Here is an 18,556-nt window from a genome sequence, read left to right on the forward strand (position 1 = left end):
CGGTGTCGAACTGAGCTCCCAGGAAGATCTTTATTTGTTCTGGTTCGATTGAGGATTTCACCCAGTGTATGGAGAATCCCAGGTCCATCAGTGTTCTTGTCACTCTCTGTGCATGCTCCTTGCATATCTGGTATGACCTTGCTTTGATCAGCCAGTCGCCTAGGTAAGGGTATACGTGTATTCCCTCCCTTCTTAGGTGTGCTGCAACTGTTGCTAGGCACTTTGTGAAGACCCTTGGCGCCGACTTTAGACTGAACGCTAGGGTTGTGAACTGATAGTGGTGTTCCCCTTTGGCGAATCTGAGCAGATGTTTGTGACTTCTGTTCATTGGTATGTGTAGGTAGGCATCCTTTAGGTCTATGGTGACCATGAAGTCTCCTTTTTGCAATTGAGGGAGCACCTCTTGCAGGGATGTAATTTTGAACTTTTGCGTTCTTATGAATTTGTTTAAGAACCTTAGGTCCAGGATGGGTCTCATTGTTTCGTCTACCTTTGGCACCAGGAAGTACGTAGAATGCACCCCTCTGTTCCTTTCTCTGAAAGGTACTGGTTCTATGGCATGTTTTTGAAGGAGCTCCCCCACTTCCTTTTGGAGTAGCTGCAGCTCTTTCTTTGCCAGTTGCCTTCTCTTTGGCTTTCTGCTTGTTGGTGTCTTTTCCAGCTCTATGCAGTTTCCGAACTGCATGATGTTTAGAACCCATTTGTCTGAAGTTATTTTCTTCCACTCCTGGAAGTAATGTGTTAGTCTTCCTCCCACTGGTCTCACATGCCCGCAGGTACTTAGTGCGCCTGACCCCTGCGTGCTGTCCTCTTGCCTCACCCTGGGAGTTCTTATTTGGGTGGGCACACGTTGGCTGACCAAGTCACTTGGTGGGGGGTTGCTGACCTCCCCTCCTATTCTGGCCCCGTCCATTGCCTCTCCCGCGAAAGGGCTGGCCCCTCTGCTGGTATTGCCAGGAATGCTTTTGTTGGCCTTGCTGTGTTTGGTTCTCCGCCTGGTGGGATTGTTGCCTGGTGTGATGTCCCTGGCTGGTGCCCTCCCCTGCCGTTGGGCCTTCGTGATGGGGTGCCCCTTTTGGACCCTCTGAACCGCAATGCCCCCATGGACCTTGCTGTTTCATTGTCCTTTTTTAGTTGGCTGAGCTTTTCGTCTACTGGGGCCCAGAACAAGGTCTGTCTGTTGAACGGGGTGTTCAGTATGCTGTGTTGTACTTCTGGCTTGAAGCCTGACACCCTGAGCCAGGCTAGTCTTCTTTCTGTGATGCCCATCATCATGAGCCTACTGGAGGTGTCCGCTCCGTCCAGAGCGGTCTTGATGCAAGAGTTTGCCACATTCTTCCCTTCTTCGACTAGGTTTTCAGCTCTCTCTCTGAATTCCTGAGGCATATTTTTCATCAACTTGCCCAGTTCCTCCATGATTTGGTACTGATGTCTGTTTAGTAGTGCGTTGGAATTGGCCATTCGCCAGTGCATCGCAGCATTCCTCTCAATTCTTCTCCCAACCAAGTCCATCCTCTTGCTCTCCTTGTCTGGAGGTGGTCCTGAGGTAGTAGACACATTAGCCCTCCTCCTTGCTGTGGCAGCAATGATTGAGTCTGCTCAGACCGTGCCCTGGATATAGGCTGGGTCCTTGGAAGAATGTTTGTACTTCTTTTCAGTCCTTGGGGTGACTGCCTTGCATGTAGCCGGCTCCCTGAAGGCTTATTTCCCTTGTGCCATGACACTTTCTAGCATTGGCAGGTACTGGCTCTTGGTCTGTGTGGGGAGCAATGTCTCGAGGAGAAAGTCAGCCTTCTGCTGCTCTTCGTAGAGTGTCACCTTGAATACAGCCGCTGCATTCCTGATGACCGTGTTGTACACGCCAATGTCATCTGGCGGCGAAGGCCTCAAAGGATAAGTGTCTACGCTTTCTTCGGGACTCTGTGTTGACATCTTGCCAGTCGATCTCCTGACTTTCCGAGGTCGCCAAACCCAGGAGCGTCCTGCGGCCGTCGTCCTCATAGTAGTCGAAGGCCTCGTCTTCGTCCGGTTTGTCGAATGTTTCGACATTCCCAGACTGTTCCTCGACTTCATCCTCTTCCTCCTCAACCACCTCATGCACCTGTGGCTTGGGCTTCGTCGGGATTATGTAGTCTTTCATCCTGGCGTCGAAATCCTTCTTTCGTTGCAGGATGTTTTCCATTTTGGCTTAGAGACTCCTTCTCCATTTCGGCAGCCAGATCTGAGTCTAATGGGTCGGCCGATCTCTTCGGCGGTAAATTTTGCGCCAAACCAATTTTCGGAGACGTTTTTCGACGGCTTTAGCTGTTTAGCTCTCGGCGCTGGGGACTCCTTCTCAGAGGATCCGCTGGGCCTGGGTTTAGGTCGGGCGCTGAAGCTGCTGGCGCTTTTGAGGATTTTCCCTCAATTTTTCGAGACTCCTGGTCTCTTGGGGCTTTAGGGGCCGTCGAGTCTCCTACCTTCTTTGGAGTCTTCCTAATATCGGTCTCTACGACCGTGTAGCCGTCTTCCTCGGCGGCGTTGTTGTCTTCTTCGTCTGAAGATAGGCCCAGGTTTCGAAGGGATGGAGGCTGGCCCTTGCCCTGCATCGTGGCGTTGGCTACTCTGTGTTCGCTCAAACTCGAAGAGTTTTCGGCGTAAAAACGGAGCAGGCGTAGCAGTCGCTACTCTTGTGGTCTACTGGTAGGCAGAGGTTGCAAACCGGGTTCTGGTCCTTCTGTGCGTACTTGTGGTGGCAATTTGCGCAGAACTTGAAAGGAGTCTTGTACATCTCATGCATTCAGGGGGCCCCCTGCGCTCGCATTTCTCGATGGAAAATCGAAGTTCTGTAACTTTCTTTCGTCGATCTTCTCGATGATTTAGTCTCCTGAAGTCTTCTCAAATGTTTTTCGTCCAAAAACTGCGTCTTTTCTTCTCTTTCTCCAAAAATGTCTGGATCCCTCTCTGGAACGATCCAGACCCAACCGCGGAAAAAAAAATCTGAAGATGGCGCCCAAGAGTGGGTGCTTCCACAGGAAGCGTGCCGACGTCACTGAAAATACACCAAAGGGTCAAGTCAAGTCAAGTCAAGTCATAAAATTTGTATAGCGCACTACATACCCGGAGGGTTTCAAGGCGCTTAGGAAGGGGAGGAGGATTATTTGTCAAATATCCACGTTTTAAGCTGCTTTCTGAACGCTAGGTGATTCTGGGTGAGGCGAAGGTAGGCGGGGAGTGAGTTCCATGTTTTGGCCGCCAGGTATGAAAAGGATCTGCCTCCCATGGTGGTCTTGTTGATGCGAGGTACAGTGGCGAGGGCTTGGCTGGAAGAGCGAAGTTGGCGGGAGGGGGTGTAGAAGGACAGTCGAGAGTTGAGGCAATCTGGTCCGATGTCGTAGAGTGATTTGTGTGCGTGGGTAAGCAGTCGGAAAGTGATCCTCTTATTGACGGGTAGCCAGTGGAGGTCTTTAAGGTGACCAGAAATGTGTTCGTTGCGTGGGATGTCTAATATGAGTCTGGCTGAGGCGTTTTGGATTCGTTGTAGTTTCTTCTGGAGTTTAGCGGTGGTACCTGCGTAGAGGGTGTTTCCGTAGTCTAGTCGGCTCGTGACTAGAGCGTGGGTGACTGTTTTCCTTGTTTCGGAGGGGATCCAGCTAAATGTTTTTCTGAGCATGCGAAGAATGTTAAAGCAGGAAGAGGATACGGCGCTGACTTGTCTGTTCATTGAGAGTGAAGAATCCAGGATGACGCCATGGTTCCGTGCGTGGTTTGTCGGGATGGGTGCTTTTCCAAGGGCTTCCGGCCACCAGGAGTCGTCCCATGCAGAGGGGGATGTGCCTAAGATGAGGACTTCTGTTTTGTCTGAGTTCAGTTTCAGACGGCTTTGTTTCATCCATTCGGCGACTTCTTTCATTCCTTCGTGTAGGTTAGTTTTGGCGGTGCTGGGGTCCTTGGTGAGAGAGAGGATCAGTTGAGTGTCGTCCGCGTAAGAGATGATGTTGAGGTTGTGTTGGCGGGCGATGGTCGCAAGGGGGCTCATATATACGTTGAAGAGGGTGGGACTAAGTGAGGATCCTTGTGGTACGCCGCAGATGATTTCTGAGGGCTCGGACTTGTATGGTGGGAGGCGGACTCTCTGGGTTCTTCCGGTGAGGAACGAGGTGATCCATTCCAGTGCTTTCCCTTGGATTCCGATGTCTCTGAGGCGTTGTAAAAGGGTGCTGTGGCAGACTGTATCGAAGGCTGCGGAGAGGTCGAGGAGGATGAGGGCGACTGTGTCTCCATTGTCCAGTAGAGTTCGAATGTCGTCTGTTGCTGCGATGAGGGCGGTTTCAGTGCTGTGTTTGGCTCGGAAGCCAGACTGTGAGGGGTCCAGTGATTTGTTGGCTTCGAGGAAGAGCGGTTGTTGACTGCTTTCTCGATGACTTTGGCCGGGAATGGAAGAAGTGAGATGGGGCGGTAGTTTTTGAGGTCGGTGGGGTCCGCTGTTGGTTTTTTCAGAAGGGCGGTGAGTTCAGCGTGTTTCCAGTCTTCTGGGAAGGTAGCGGAGTTGAAGGAGCAGTTGATGACGTCTCGGAGGTGCGGAGCTATGACGGAGTCTGCTTTGTTGAAGATGTGGTGAGGGCATGGGTCTGTGGGGGATCCGGAGTGGATGGAATTCATCAGGCGGATGGTGACCTCAGTGGAGATTGGCTTCCAGTCGTTAAGGGTGTTTACGGGGTGGGCTAAAAAAAAAACAAAGAAAAGACTACGATTCCGGATCCAACCACAAGACCGCAGAATAATGCACAGGAAGATTCACGCTGCAAAAGTGTAGGATCTTCTGCCGGTCCTCACTCTCTTGATACGCTTTGTCCTGGCCAGGGCTAAATGAGTTGACCGCAGGCTCCTTGAGGGGATGTAAAATTCAATTTTGTCCTTGAGCATTTTTGGGCCGCTTTGGTACAGTGCTTTATGAGGGTGGCAGAGCAATTTAAATACTGCTCGTTGACGCACGGGAAGCCAGTGCAAGATCTTCATGCACATTGATGCAGAGCTCTTCCTATTTTGGTTGCAGACTAGTTTGGCTGCGGCGTTTTGGAGTATCTGAAGCCTAGTGAACAGATGCTCGTTCATGCCGACAATTAGTGCATTACCGTAGTCAAGTTGACTTATTAGCAAGGCCTGCATGACTGATTTCCGACAGTCCATTGGTATCCACAGGAACAGTCTTGTTAATAATTTTAGCGTCGCAAAGCCCCTTCCACAGAGGATCCGCACGTGGTCCTTCATGGATAGGGTGTCGTCGATAAAGACGCCTACGTTTTTTGAACATTGTTTAGGATTTAAGGCAGTGCCCAATTTTTGTGGCCACCACGTGGTGTCCCAGAGAAATTTAGCCCCTCCAAAAAGTAGAATCTCAGATTTTCCCGCATTTAGTTTTAAGCAGTGCTTATTCATCCATTGGGACATCTGTCAGGCAGTTGTGAAGTTTATGTTTGGAGACTTCAGGCCTTTCCTCCAGTGCTACCATTAAATTGCGTATCATCTGCATATGAGCAGATGCCGATTCCCCACTTCCTGCCAATTTTGGCCAAAGATGAATCATAGGCATTAAATTGGGTCGGGCTAAGTGATGCCCCCTGAGGGACACCACACCTGGAGGTACTAGGTTTAGATTGGAATTGGCCCAGGCGGATTGATTGAGTTCGGTTGCTTAGGAATGATTCAAACCATTGTAAAGCGTTGGATTGGATTCCCTTCTCATGGAGGATTTCCAGCATTCTGTTATGTGAGACCGTGTCGAACGCTGCAGACAGGTCCAGCAATATCAGTGCGACTGCTCCGCCTTGGTCAGTGCTTATTCTGATGTTATCCAGCACTGCCAGCAGTGTGGCCTCCGTACTATTGGTGGCCCTGAAACCCGTCTGTGATGGATCCAGTAGATTGTTTGTTTCCAGGTAGAGTGTTAATTGCTTATTTACCATTCTCTCCAAGACTTTGGATAGGTAAGGAAGTTGAGAGATTGGTCGATAGTTTTCCGGGTTGAGGACATCCAATCCAGCTTTTTTTCGCAGGGGGGTTACTATAGCATGTTTCCAAATGTCTGGAAATGTGGCGATGTTAAGAGAGTTGTTGAACAGCTAGGTGACATATGGGCAGAGAATGGTGGCAATCTGAGCAAAGGAAGTGGGGGCAGGGATCAAGGGGAGAGCCAGATTTCACTTCTCTCATTGCTTTAAGAACCTCAGTTTCTGTCAGTGGTGTGAAGCTACTCATTTCTGATTGGGTCTCTGGATGTGGGATTTGTGAGTCCAGAGTAGTTGCCTTTGTATGTGAAGTAGAATTGAAAGAGGAGTAGATTTTACTCATTTTGTCCGAGAAGAAGTTACTTATCTTTTCGCAGGGTTCTGTTGATGCGGGTAGAGTTTGGGACAGACCGACTGGCTTGCTAAGTTCTTTTACTATTTTAAATAGCTCTTTAGCCGTGTTGCAGTGGTCATTAATTTGTTGTGCGTAGTAGCTACTTTTGGCATTTCTTTTGGCATATTTATAGGCTTTGAGTTCAGTTTTATACTGTAGTTTAACGGAGTCCTCTTTTGACCGTCTCCATAGATGCTCTAGATTTTGACACTTTCTTTTGAGCACTTTAAGTAGTGATGTATACCACTTTTCTGGGGCTGGTTGACATGATTTCCTAAGTTTTTGATTTTGTTTGGGGGCTAGAGTATCTAATGTTGCACTTATTTCTGCTTCAAGGGTTACTGCGCCAGCATTCACAGGAATATTAGCTATTGCCTGTGTATTTTGATGCGGGAAATGGGATTGAAATGAAGTTTCCGTGACTAATTTCCAGGCACGGTTGGTCAACCATTGTGTTTTACCTGGTTTGGCTGGTTTTGCAGGTATACCGAGTGTAAAAGATATCAAAGAGTGGTCAGTCCACAATAGTGGTTAGATTTCTTGTATGTAGGTGGCTTCGATAATTTTATTCATTTCGCGTTGCTTACAGATTCTGTCTCTGGAGTGAAAAATTGTTAATTACTGCCCACTACTCTGATTCAAGCATGGGAATCTAGGAAAATTCCAATACTGGAGTAAGGAAATGAGTTACTTAACTGTAAATGTAGTTCTCCAGTGTTGGAATCTTTAATAGATTCACATGCGCTCCCTCCTCCAACCCCTGAGCACACACCGCTGCCACCACCATCACCATCCCCCACCCCCCACCCCTTAAAACAAATAAGGACAGCAACATTTAACTAAGTACTGAGGCCCTCTGTTCTATGTCTAATGGGACATTGCTTTTAAGGATACATGGGGCTCCCATCTCGACGGCGGGGAATGATTCAAGCATGGGAATCTACGAAAGATTCCAATACTGGAGAACTACAGTTACAGGTAACTAACTTATTTCCATACAGAGCCATCATCCTACAGTGTGGCACTTGAGTGTAGTTTTGAAAACATTGGCCATTGAGCTTTTTGAACTTATGGCAACAGTGGTGTCACATTTCTTTGATAGAACACTGCCTTCCTCGTGGCCGTTCAGCAAGGCCTTACATGTAGCAGTTCTACCTGGATCAGAATTTCTTACTTTTGTTCATTCACCCATAAAGTTATTGATATTCAGTGTATTTATCATATTTTTTTTCCTAATTTTGACTATTTCAATACCGTTTCCAGAGATAGGAAGAAAGAGGACAAAGAAAAGAAGCGGTCGAAAACCCCACCTAAAAGCTACAGCACTTCCAGGCGATCTAGGAGCACAAGCAGGTAATAACTGATTTTATTTTGTTTCAGTTGTAACTTTGCTTGAACTGTCATAGCGGAGAGATTTCATTGGGCTGTTCCAGACTAGCATCTATTTTAAACATATTGAAATCCAAGCAAGACATACCAACCTGGACTCCCCTGGGTGTCTAGTCTGCAGAAAATTCTAAGTTTGGTAGGTTTCGCTTGGTAGCATACAAGCCATAGTCTGAATAGTGCAGTCTTTCTGCATGACAAGTAAGAGGACATTTAGATTCACCCCCACTCTGATTGGCCATGTGTCAAAACTTACACCAAAAATAAATCTAATTTTGTGTTGCTTGATTTTGGATGGTCTTGGATAGAAAAAAGTATCACTTATGGCGTGAGGGTTAGGCTCAATGTATGCAAGTGCTCCTTTCGGACATGGTCACCTCCCCATTTTTTTTCCTGGTATCTGATGCAATTTTATTTTATTTTTTTCAAAATATTTTATTGGGAGTTTCAGTATCAAATAATAATACAAATAATACATTACAAAGTATAGAAGAGTAGAGTAGTACAAAATAATATATAATAATTCAGATTGATACATATGTGAAGCAGGCACAGGGGCAGGTCTGAAGAAGCTCACAAGTGCATACAGATGGCAACAATGGAGATACCTCTATCTACTTTCAACATTTGATCATGAAGTAATATATCACAAAAGTGATTAGTAGACAGTATATAGTAGTGTCAATAATGTCATGAGAGTGAAGCCCAGGTTCACGGTTACACAAAGCTAGTAAAATAGCGTCAAACTCACGAAACCCAGTAGTGTCAGTGCGGCTTGATTGTGTAGGGGGATATAGATAGTTAAGGCGGTTTATGGGTGGTAAAATAGCTGTCACGGGTAGACCACATCCTTCTCCTAGGGGGGCGCCATGGTGACTGTTGGAGAGCTATGTTATCAGCTCCTTGGAGGTTAATTACCCAATTGAGCCAGCAGGCAAAGTTTGCTTTGCTCATGTCCTTCCAGTTGTTTAGGACTACCTTGACTGCGGCTATGAGCATAAGATCCAGTAGCGCTCTGTCATCGGCACTAAGGGAGGAAGCTTGTAAAAAGCAGAAGACCAGATAGGGCAGTTCTCTGGACAGGGTGATGGGGAAGACTTTACTAATGAACTCTAAGATCTTGTCCCAAAAGGGGACCACACAGTCGCAATGGAGAATGAGGTGTGCTAAGTCACCTTCTGCCCGTTTACAGTTCCAGCAAAAGGCGTCTGGGCTTATGTTATGAGCAAAGAGACGCGTCGGTGTCCAAAAGGCTTTATGAAGGAGCCACAATTTGGTCTGGGATAAGGTAGGGTTAATTTTGTGACTCATACAGGATTCCCAAGTTTTGGCCCATTCAGCCTCCGAAATCGGTATAGAGGAATGTGAGGACCAGAACTGCGTGAGCGGTGAGGTTAGGCTGGAATGTTGGGGGCGGAGGAGTTTGTATAGAGAGGAGGACACCTGGTGGTCTATGTTTTTAATCTAGAGAGGTACAATGGGAGAGATGGTGGTGATAGTGAAAACTTTGCTTTAGTGATTGCCGCCTTTGTTTAAAAAGGTGTAGAACTCTATTGGTTCGAGATTGTATATGGATAGAAGGTCTTTAAACGGGATAGAGTATGACCCTTTAAATAGTTGGTGTGGGAAGAGGATGCCTTTTTTTATCCAGTGTGGGTTGTACAGTGTCTTACCCTTGTGAGTTACTGATCGATTATGCCATAAGGACTCCCATCCCGAGCGACGAATGCTATGTTCCAGAAGTTTATCGATTTTATGGAGGGCTGCTTTCGTATTTCGAAAAATTGGTTTTGAGCAGGTTAGTGTGTTCAAATTGGTAAAGAGAGCGGCAGCAGGGGCGATACCTCCTAGGATAGCTTGTTCGACCTCCAGCCAGACAGGAGTGTAGTCCGCCGTGGGGGCTAGCCAGTGGGAGCCTTGCTTTGCCAAGAAAGCGGTTTCGTATCGTCTAAAGTCCGGGAGGTTAACCCCCCCTATCGATTTGTCTAGGCGTAGTTATTTTAATGCTGATCCGCGCCTTTTTCCCTTTCCATGGGAAGGTGGTGAGTGTATTGTCTAGTTTTTGATAAAAGTCTTGAGTAAGAGTTAGGGGCAGCATGGTAATAAGGTAATTCACCAGAGGTGAGATCATCATCTTGATGGTCTCAACTCTACCCCACCAAGTGATGAAGCGAGGGGACCATCCTTCTAGCATGTTTTTGATTTTAGTCAAGGTTGTTTTCTCATTTTGCTGAAGAGTTTCCATAAGGGAGTCTCCAAACTATATTCCCAGGTATTTGATAAACCCTGACTGCCAGCAGAGGCCAGAGTTGCTTAACATATCTTAACATAGAGCTTAACATAGAGTTGCTTAACATATCTTTGGTAGCTAGAATATTTAAAGGTTTGACCTCAGATTTTGCAATTTTAAATGACTGTTCAGTTTTTCTCCACTTGCCTCAGGAGTGATCATATAGGGGGTGTAGGGACCCCAAGGGTTAGTAGCCCATTGGCTACTACCCTTTATTCCCCACAACGCCCCTAAATTCAGTATTTACTCCAGTATTGGAGCTTTCATAGATTCACATGCCTGAATCATGCCCCGTCGTCGAGACTGGAGTCTTCGGTATATAAAAAAGCAATGCATAGCAGTAAAGCAAACTGAAAGAGGCCTAGGCCCATTTACCTTTTGCAACCCATTAACTTGTTATGTAAAAAGGACCAAACTTTTCCCTGAACCAATCAGAGCTCCTCACCTTCTAGAACCATCCTGAGAGAACCTTTTGCCCCTCAGATTTTCTACCGCACGTTGTCCTAGGGAGTCTCCTTTGAGCTCTGCTCAAACTCTTCAATTCTACTCACTTTGACTGGGATTTGAGGTTCTCTCATTTTCTACTTTTTTCTTATTTGAAGTTCCTTATTCTTCTACCATGGCTGATAAGGAGAAAAAAGGATTATTTAGAGCTTGTGCCGCCTGCTCTAAAAAAAGACTATGTACAGATGACCCTCATAAAGACTGCATATACTGCCTCTATCCAAACCATCAAGCAAAGGATTGTAAGGTATGTCAAACCTTTTCAAATAAAACCTTGAAGGATCGTTAGGGAAGACTACTACTTTGGCTGCAGAAGGTTAAAGCCAAGAAGGAGATCCTCTCAAGGGAGAGTGAGGAGGAGTCATCTTCGTCTAGGAGATCTGAAAAAAAGAAGCAGATCTCCTCGGGCGCAAACCTCAGGTGAGAGACCTGAGAAGGCCCCAAAAAAGACCACTCCAGGGTCTTCAGGGTGCAGTCCCTCAAAATCTCATTCCGACAAAGCTAAGGGGAAAAAGGGTTCTGCTTCAGAGGTGAAACAGGTGAATAAGACTACCATAGAGCCTTCAAAATCTCCTCCCAGGGTCAAGATTACCATCAAAAAGCCTTCCTCTACACCTTCTGAGGAGAAAGAGAAAGGATCTACACAGTCAACGGGAGCGTTGACGAAGAAAATATCATCGCCGCCGAAAGCGGCATCATTGTCGACGAAGCATGAGGTAAAGGCAGTTGCTAAGACGCCGTTGACACTTCCACCGTCGACGGCTGTATCAAGGACGACCATGGCTACATCTACATCGTCGACAGGATCGTCTATGACGGCAACAACCACAGGAGCGTCGTCGACGACAACGTCTACTATGATGACGGCGACGGGGATCTCGTCGACTAGGGGGAAAAAAAACCCAAAGAAGGGGTTTTCAGCCTGGAAAAGAACAATAACACCAGAAATTACATCTCCAAGCAAGGTGTCTCGGTTAGTCCCTTCTCACCTTCTAGAAGAAGAGGACTCAGAGGATGAGGATGAAGGTGGTCCCTTTAGATATGTGAGTATTCCTTCGCAGTTAAGGGTGAAATACCAGGAGGAAAACTCGGAGGGTGAGTATGGGGTATTTCAGGATCATCCCCATCAATACCTCCAGGGGCATCACGAGGAGATGACAAGTGTGCCATCTTTACTGAAAGATCTACAAGGCATGTTAGAGGATTATAGGAGAAGATATCCGAGCCTCGGGCCTCTAAGGAAATTCCTACGGTTACACCTGGACCTCTCTCTGTACCGGGTACACCAGTGCAAAGAAGGGAGATCTTGCCGGAGTCCATTCCTAGGTCTCCACCTCAAAGAACTCAGCAAGTTCCAGATACCACGGATGGTGAGCATGAGGATGGAGAGATAACGGACCCTAGTAGAGAGTAGGACGATTATCTCATTCCTTCACCTTCAACTCCTACACCGAAACCGATGGATTCTCCACCAGACGACATTAGTGGTTTTCATAACTTAATGGAAAGGGCTACTAAAAGATTCACACTTACCATGGTGGAAGATAAAGCAGAATGTTTCTTATGAGTTATATGACTTTAAGGAACCCTATCGAAGATCTGTTCGGTCCTTACCTGTTGTAAGTGATGTTTAGGAAGAAGGCCTAAAGGTTATGGAAACGCCAGCTACAGTGACTCCGGTGCTCGCCAGACTGGACAAAAAATATAAAGCGCCTGCATTAGGAACTCTACAATACAGGAAGGTTCCTTTTCGAGGCTCTAAGGGTAGAGGGCAATCATCTTACAGAGGAGGATATCCGCAAGGGAGATATTCCTCTTACTCCGCCTCATCTCAGCCCTACCGCCAGCATTATACACAGCGGCAATCAGGAGGTTATACAAAATCAACTCTGAGAGGCAAACAAGGTTGTCTGAGCAAAGACAACACCCGACGACAATGACAACCTTCAAACTCCGGCTACACCAACGCTTCTGATATCAGATGCTCACCTGGGTGGAAAGATTGCTCATTATTTTCAAAATTGGCAAGAAATAACAACGGACCAATGGGTCCTCAACAATATTCAATTCGGCCACACTCTAGAATTTCTACAGACGCCTCCTTGTACACCACCGATGCATCAAAAAGTAAATCATTTGCATCAAATCCGGAGGGAGACTCGCACAATGCTCTGAAAGGGAGCAATAGAACCAGTGCCGAACTCCCAAAAAGAAACGGTTTTACTCCCGATTTTTTCTGGTCAAGAAAAACATCCTCCAATGGCGTCCTATTCTGGATCTCAGATCCCTAAACACCTATCTCAAAAAGCAGTCTTTCAGGATGGTGTCTCTTCAGGACAGCCTTCTACTATTGAACCCAGGAGATCATATGACCACTTTAGACCTACAGGATGGGTACTTTCACGTCCCTATCCGTCCTTCACACAGACAGTACCTTCGGTTCATGGTAGCCGGAGAACATTATCAATTCAAGGTACTGCCATTCGGCCTAAAGTCAGCGCCAAGAGTGTTCACAAAATGCCTGGCTCCAGTGGCGGCGGTTTTAAGGAAACAAAAACATCAAATATTTCCTTACCTCGAAGAAAGGTTAGTCAAGGCACCATCGGAAGCACTAGCCCGAGCGTCAACGGAGGTCTGCATAGACTTGTTTGCCAAACTAGGTTTGACTCTACACAAGTAAAAATCAACCGTTCAACCGACAAAACTGATCACGTTTCTGGGAGCAATATTAGATATGGAAAGGAACAAGGCGTTTCCCTCCAAAGAAAGACAACTGAAGAACGGGTCTCTCTTCCAAGACTTTATAAAAAGAAAGCATCTTTCAGTACGCAGGTACAAGTCATTGCTGGGCATGACGTCATCTTGCATTCCCCTCTTGCCTCGCTGCAGGTTAAGAATGCGCCCGTTGCAGGAACAGCTCGATCTTCTGTGGCGTCAAGCGGAGGGATCCTTCGAAGACATAGTCCAAGTAACACAAGTCATGGTCCAAGCAGCGACATGGTGGACGCAAAAAGAAAATTTCTCTCGGGCTGTCATTTCTTACAATACCAGCTCCATTGGTAGTGACTACCGATGCATCCCTAGAAGGATGGGGAGCATTTCTTCAAGACCTTCAAGTCAACGGTCGTTGTTAGTTGCACGAGCAGCAATTACACATAAACGTGCTGGAACTCAGGGCAATCAGTCTCACATTGCAAGCTTTCCTGCCAAGGATAAGAAGCTAGTCAGTCTTGATATGAACGGACAACACGACTGCAATGCACTACTTAAACAAGGAGGAACAAGATCTCTCTCCCTGTCTCAGGAAGCCCAGAAAATATGGGAATTGGCGCTACAGCAAGGGATATCCTTGACAGCGGAACGTCTCCCAAGAGATCAGAGCATCAAGGCGGATACTCTCAGCAGGCTCAGGTCGTCCTGCCACGAGTGGGAGCAGGACCACGGGATCCTGGACAACATTTTTCAAAGATGGGGAAAACCAACAGTAGACCTCTTCGCCACAAGGGAAAACAAGAAATGCCGGTTCTTCGCAAGCTGGCTTCCCCAGAGGAGGTCTTGAGGGAATGCGTTTTCGATGGTATGGTCTGGCGTCTTTGCTTACGTTTTTCCTCCAATTCCTCTCCTGCCCTGAGTGCTTGTGAAGATCAAGAAAAAACTGTGCAGGCTGATCCTGATAGCCCGTGGTGGCCCAGACAACATTGGTTCACAGAACTCCTGCTACTGTCGGAGGACCGTCCAGTTCATCTCAGACCAATTCCATCGCTTCTGACAATGTCCCTGGGACAAGTGCTCCATCCGGACCCGAAATCGTAGCGCGTAGCGGCCTTTTATCCTGAGCACTGTGAATCTCAACATCTGAAAATCTCAGAGGAATGTAAAAGAATCCTGTCCAAGGCTAGAGCTGATAGTATCAACAAAACCTACACAATGAAATGGAAGAGGTTTTGTCTATGGTGTCAGAAATAAAATTCATCCTCTAACTGCGGCACCTCATGAAATTATCCCATACATCTTTTAGCCAAATCAGGGTTGGCTCACGCTTCTATTAAGGTGCATTTAGCTGCATTATCCCACTACAGGAGGTCTGCCTCTGGCCCATACTTATGGTCGGCAAGGATCATCAAACAATTTATGGAGGGATTATTCAGAGTTTTTCCTCAGATAAAACCGCCACCACCACCACTTTGGCGTCTAAATATAGTACTATCACAGTTAATGAAACAACCCTTCGAACCTATACACAGAGTGGATTTGAAATTCTTATCATGGAAGGTGGCGCTTGCCTTGACATCAGAGAGACAAGTAGGAGAACTACTGGCTCTCACGATCCAAGCTCCTTTTTTGCAATTTCAAGAAGACAGGATGATTCTTCGAACCAACCCAAAATTTATTCATAATGTTCCCAACTGACTTTCACCTAATTGAGCCATTAGGGTTGAAAGGCTTCTTTCCTCAACCAGTAACATCGGCAGAGAGAGTTCTGCATTCGCTGGATGTACAACGATGTCTAAAATTCTATTTGCAAGAAACTAGGAGCTTTCGCAAGTCCTCACAGCTCTTCGTTGCATATAGCACAACCAGGAAAGGTTTCCCTTTATCAAAACGTGGGATTGCCAGGTGGATTTCCAGTGCAATTGTCTGTCACCAAGCTGCTGGAAAACCTCTGAACGCACAAGTTTGTGCTCATTCAACGAGAGCAGTGTCCACATCCACTGCGTTGTTTGAAGGAGTGCCTTCTTCAGGCAGCAACCTGGACATCAATGCATACTTTCACTAGGCACTACTGCTAAGAAGCGGCTGCTGAAACAGATGTGGCAGTGCGAAAAGCGGTTCTGAGAAATATCATCCAATGACGGTGAGCCCTCTTTACATCCCTCCTTCCTTTTTTCTTGATCACAAATGCACATTTTTATTACTTATTGTGTATAAGATTATTCATACTGTCTTACATGATGTTGGAATACAAAAGACAAATGTGCTTTGTTATATCACTGCTCGCTATTCTGATTCAGGCATGTGAATCTATGAAAGCTCCAATACTGGAGTAAGAAAACAAGTTACTTACCTGTAACAGTAGTTCTCCAGTATTAGAAGCTTTCATGGATTCACATGCAACCCACCCTCCTCCCCTAAGAGGCTCACCTTGGATTTAGCACGGAAAGTGTTTTATACACAAGTGCGCGATAATCTGAGGGGCAAAAGGTTCTCTCAGGAGGGTTCTAGAGGGTGAGGAGCTCTGATTGCTTCAGGGAAAAGTTTGGTCCTTTTTACGTAACAAGTGTAATGGGTTGCAAAAGGAAAATGGGCCTAGGCCTCTTTAAGTTTGCTTTACTGCTAGGCATTGCTTTTTTATATACCGGAGACTCCCGTCTCGACGACGGGGAATGATTCATGCACGTGAATCTATGAAAGCTTCCAATGCTGGAGAACTACAGTTACAGGTAAGGAACTTGTTTTCTTAGGTGCCCCCCTGACACTAGGAACTTAGTTTCCCCTGACAGAAGAAGGACCAAGAAGAGCCAAAGAAGCGAGAACTGTGGACTGCTAATGGACTTTGGCATGAAACCATGCCTGCCTGCTCCTGTCCCGACAATCGTGATAACCCGATTCATCCTGCAGCTGTGTGGCCTCCAGCACTTCAGCAAGCTGTCAGCATCTCCCTTGAAATGGAGGAGCCACTTCCCTGCAGGCATGGATTGCAATGACCGGTTCACCGGTCTGCTAACCACCGGGTCCACCGATGAAGGAGCCGCCGCCCAGGAAGAGGTCACAGTGCTCCAGGGGGTCAGATCTGTCCCCCCACCAAGTACAACAATACTCAGGGTACCGGACCCCTTGCAGCAACTAAAGCTTGTGTGATAAAGTGCCTCTTTTAACATGGTTAGCCCCCACTTTTTACCTGGACAAAGATGTGGTTTTGATTGTAGTGCACAAGGTACCTGCGATCCAGGTCCCCTGTGCCAGAGATATTTCCCTAAAAGCTATTCTATAATTGGCCCTTCAGGCCCCCTGCAAGTCCCTAGTAAATGGTACCTGTGGCCCATGGGCATTGGGACTGAAGAGGGTGCCCTAGGGACCCCTCACCTAAGCCATGCGGTTGCCACTGCAGCATGCGTGGCTTGGTGCAGACAAAATAACAAAGTCGATATGGCTCACCGCTGTGTGCCTTGCCAACTAGCACAGCCTAAGATATAGGTAAATCACCCCTCTAGCAGGCCTCACCAACCCTAAGGCAAGGTGCATTATATTGCAGGTGTGGGCATATCTGCAGGTGCAGATATGCCCCTTCACAATTAGGGTCCATTCCTTAATAATGTAAGTGCCAGGGAAGTCAAAGAGCGTACAGAGGCTGGGAACTCGACAGTTCTCCCTATGTGGGAAGGGTATGCCCAGACGCGGGTCCCGTGCTCACTACGCCACTGGAGTCAAGTTATCCTGGCTGATGACGGCTGATAGCCAGAAACCGGTCCTAGGATGCTTGATTCCGGTCCAGGGAAGACGTGGCTTGGCAGTTCGGGCTGGACTGTTACCATGAGGCACTGAGTCAAGACTGATTTGCATATGGCCATGTCTGAACTGGGGTGGCATGGTGAGCAAAATAACAATGGAGTAAACCCAGATCTGTGCCTGGGGGTAATTAAATTGCCATTGTGCAACATTCCGCCCATCTTGAGTGTTTTGCAATTTAACTTACCATGATGGCTTCACTGAACACAGGAATGTTTGGTACCGAGCAGCTCCTTATGATAAATCCACACTGATGCCAGTGTGTGATTTCTTTGTACCATGTACTCGGAGTGCATCTTAAAGGTGTCCCACGAAAACCTACCAACCCCGGTGTGGTCTGACCGGCTGTAGGCAGTCACGACCAGACATATTTCTGGACCCCTGGGTAGAGATTTCTGCTCTCTAGGAACAAACAATGCACGTCCTGGATAGAGGTGTCATGCCTCCGCCCCCAGGATGTGCCAGTGCTCGAAAAGGGTAGCTTCAAAGGCCTGCCGCCTTTTTAATGTGCACCCAGCCTCTGCTGCTAGCAACAGATGGCAGCCTCTTAGTTACGCCCTCCACTTTGGGCAGGAAAACCGTTGAGAAATTCCAAAGAAATGTGCCCACCTCTGTCAACCCCATCCCTAAGGAGGGGGAGTTGAGGTGAAGCACAACTTGAGACCCCTCCAATCAGGGTAAGGTCTATGCCTCCCTCCCACAGTAGGGTGGCATAATAGAGTGTAGTCCCCCCATGTAAGGTGCCCATTGACCCTGCCTGCTACTCCCCTAAAACACCTCCTAAATTTAGTATTTAGGTAGCTCCCCACAGACCTGGAAACTAGATCTGCGACTACCTAAGAAGAAAGAAGACTACCCTTCAGGGAAGACTGAAGAAGACTACTGCCTTGGCCTCCACTCTACTGGCATGTCTCTAGCTAATGCGACCTGTCTTGCAGCCAGCGGTCTCTGAAACCTCTGGGAGGACTGCTGCCTTAGAAAAAGACTCCAATCTCCAGTGGACAGCAGACCTGCCCAGAAGAAGATTACTCCAAGGACTCCGGATCCTGGCCGATCCGTGTCAACTGCCCACCGAGCACCAGACACCCACAGGCTGAGTCTGAGTGACTCACCTGTGCAGTGAAGTCTCCCCAACGATCCTGACCGCGTGTCCACCGTTGGCTCTGACTGCTCCTGACCTCCACAACGGTGCCTGCAATGTGAATCCAGAGGCTCCCCGAGACTAGTTCCAATAAAGGCACCCCTGCACTGGAGGCTCCTGGGCCTTGGTGACATGAAACGACGATGCCAGACGACCCCCTACATCTCTACTTGCCTCTGCTGTCAGTGGTCTCCCTCCTGCAGCCTCCGGTGCCATGCCTGCAGCCTCTGCCAAAAAGAGAATCCCCACTGGAAAGCATTGGGTGCCCGACGTTGAAATTGCACCCTGCCACCTGATATCGAAATTGCACACTGCACCTGGACGCCCAGTGCTGCTTGTAGTATTCT

At 47.4% G+C, this 18,556-nt stretch overlaps 1 protein-coding gene across 2 annotated transcripts in view; it reads left to right on the forward strand.

Annotated features, from left to right (window-relative positions):
• The window catches only part of SRSF11 (serine and arginine rich splicing factor 11), a 252,145-nt gene that overhangs the window by 197,046 nt on the left and 36,543 nt on the right, over positions 1-18,556 (forward strand). For both annotated transcript variants that reach the window (XM_086953852.1, XM_086953853.1), the window contains exon 9: positions 7,645-7,734. In XM_086953852.1, coding sequence (XP_086809978.1) covers positions 7,645-7,734 — 90 coding nt within the window. The remainder of the gene's footprint in view (positions 1-7,644; positions 7,735-18,556) is intronic.

Source organism: Lissotriton vulgaris, chromosome 1_1, assembly GCF_964263255.1.
Source record: "Lissotriton vulgaris chromosome 1_1, aLisVul1.2, whole genome shotgun sequence".
Classification (NCBI taxonomy): Eukaryota; Metazoa; Chordata; class Amphibia; order Caudata; family Salamandridae; genus Lissotriton; species Lissotriton vulgaris.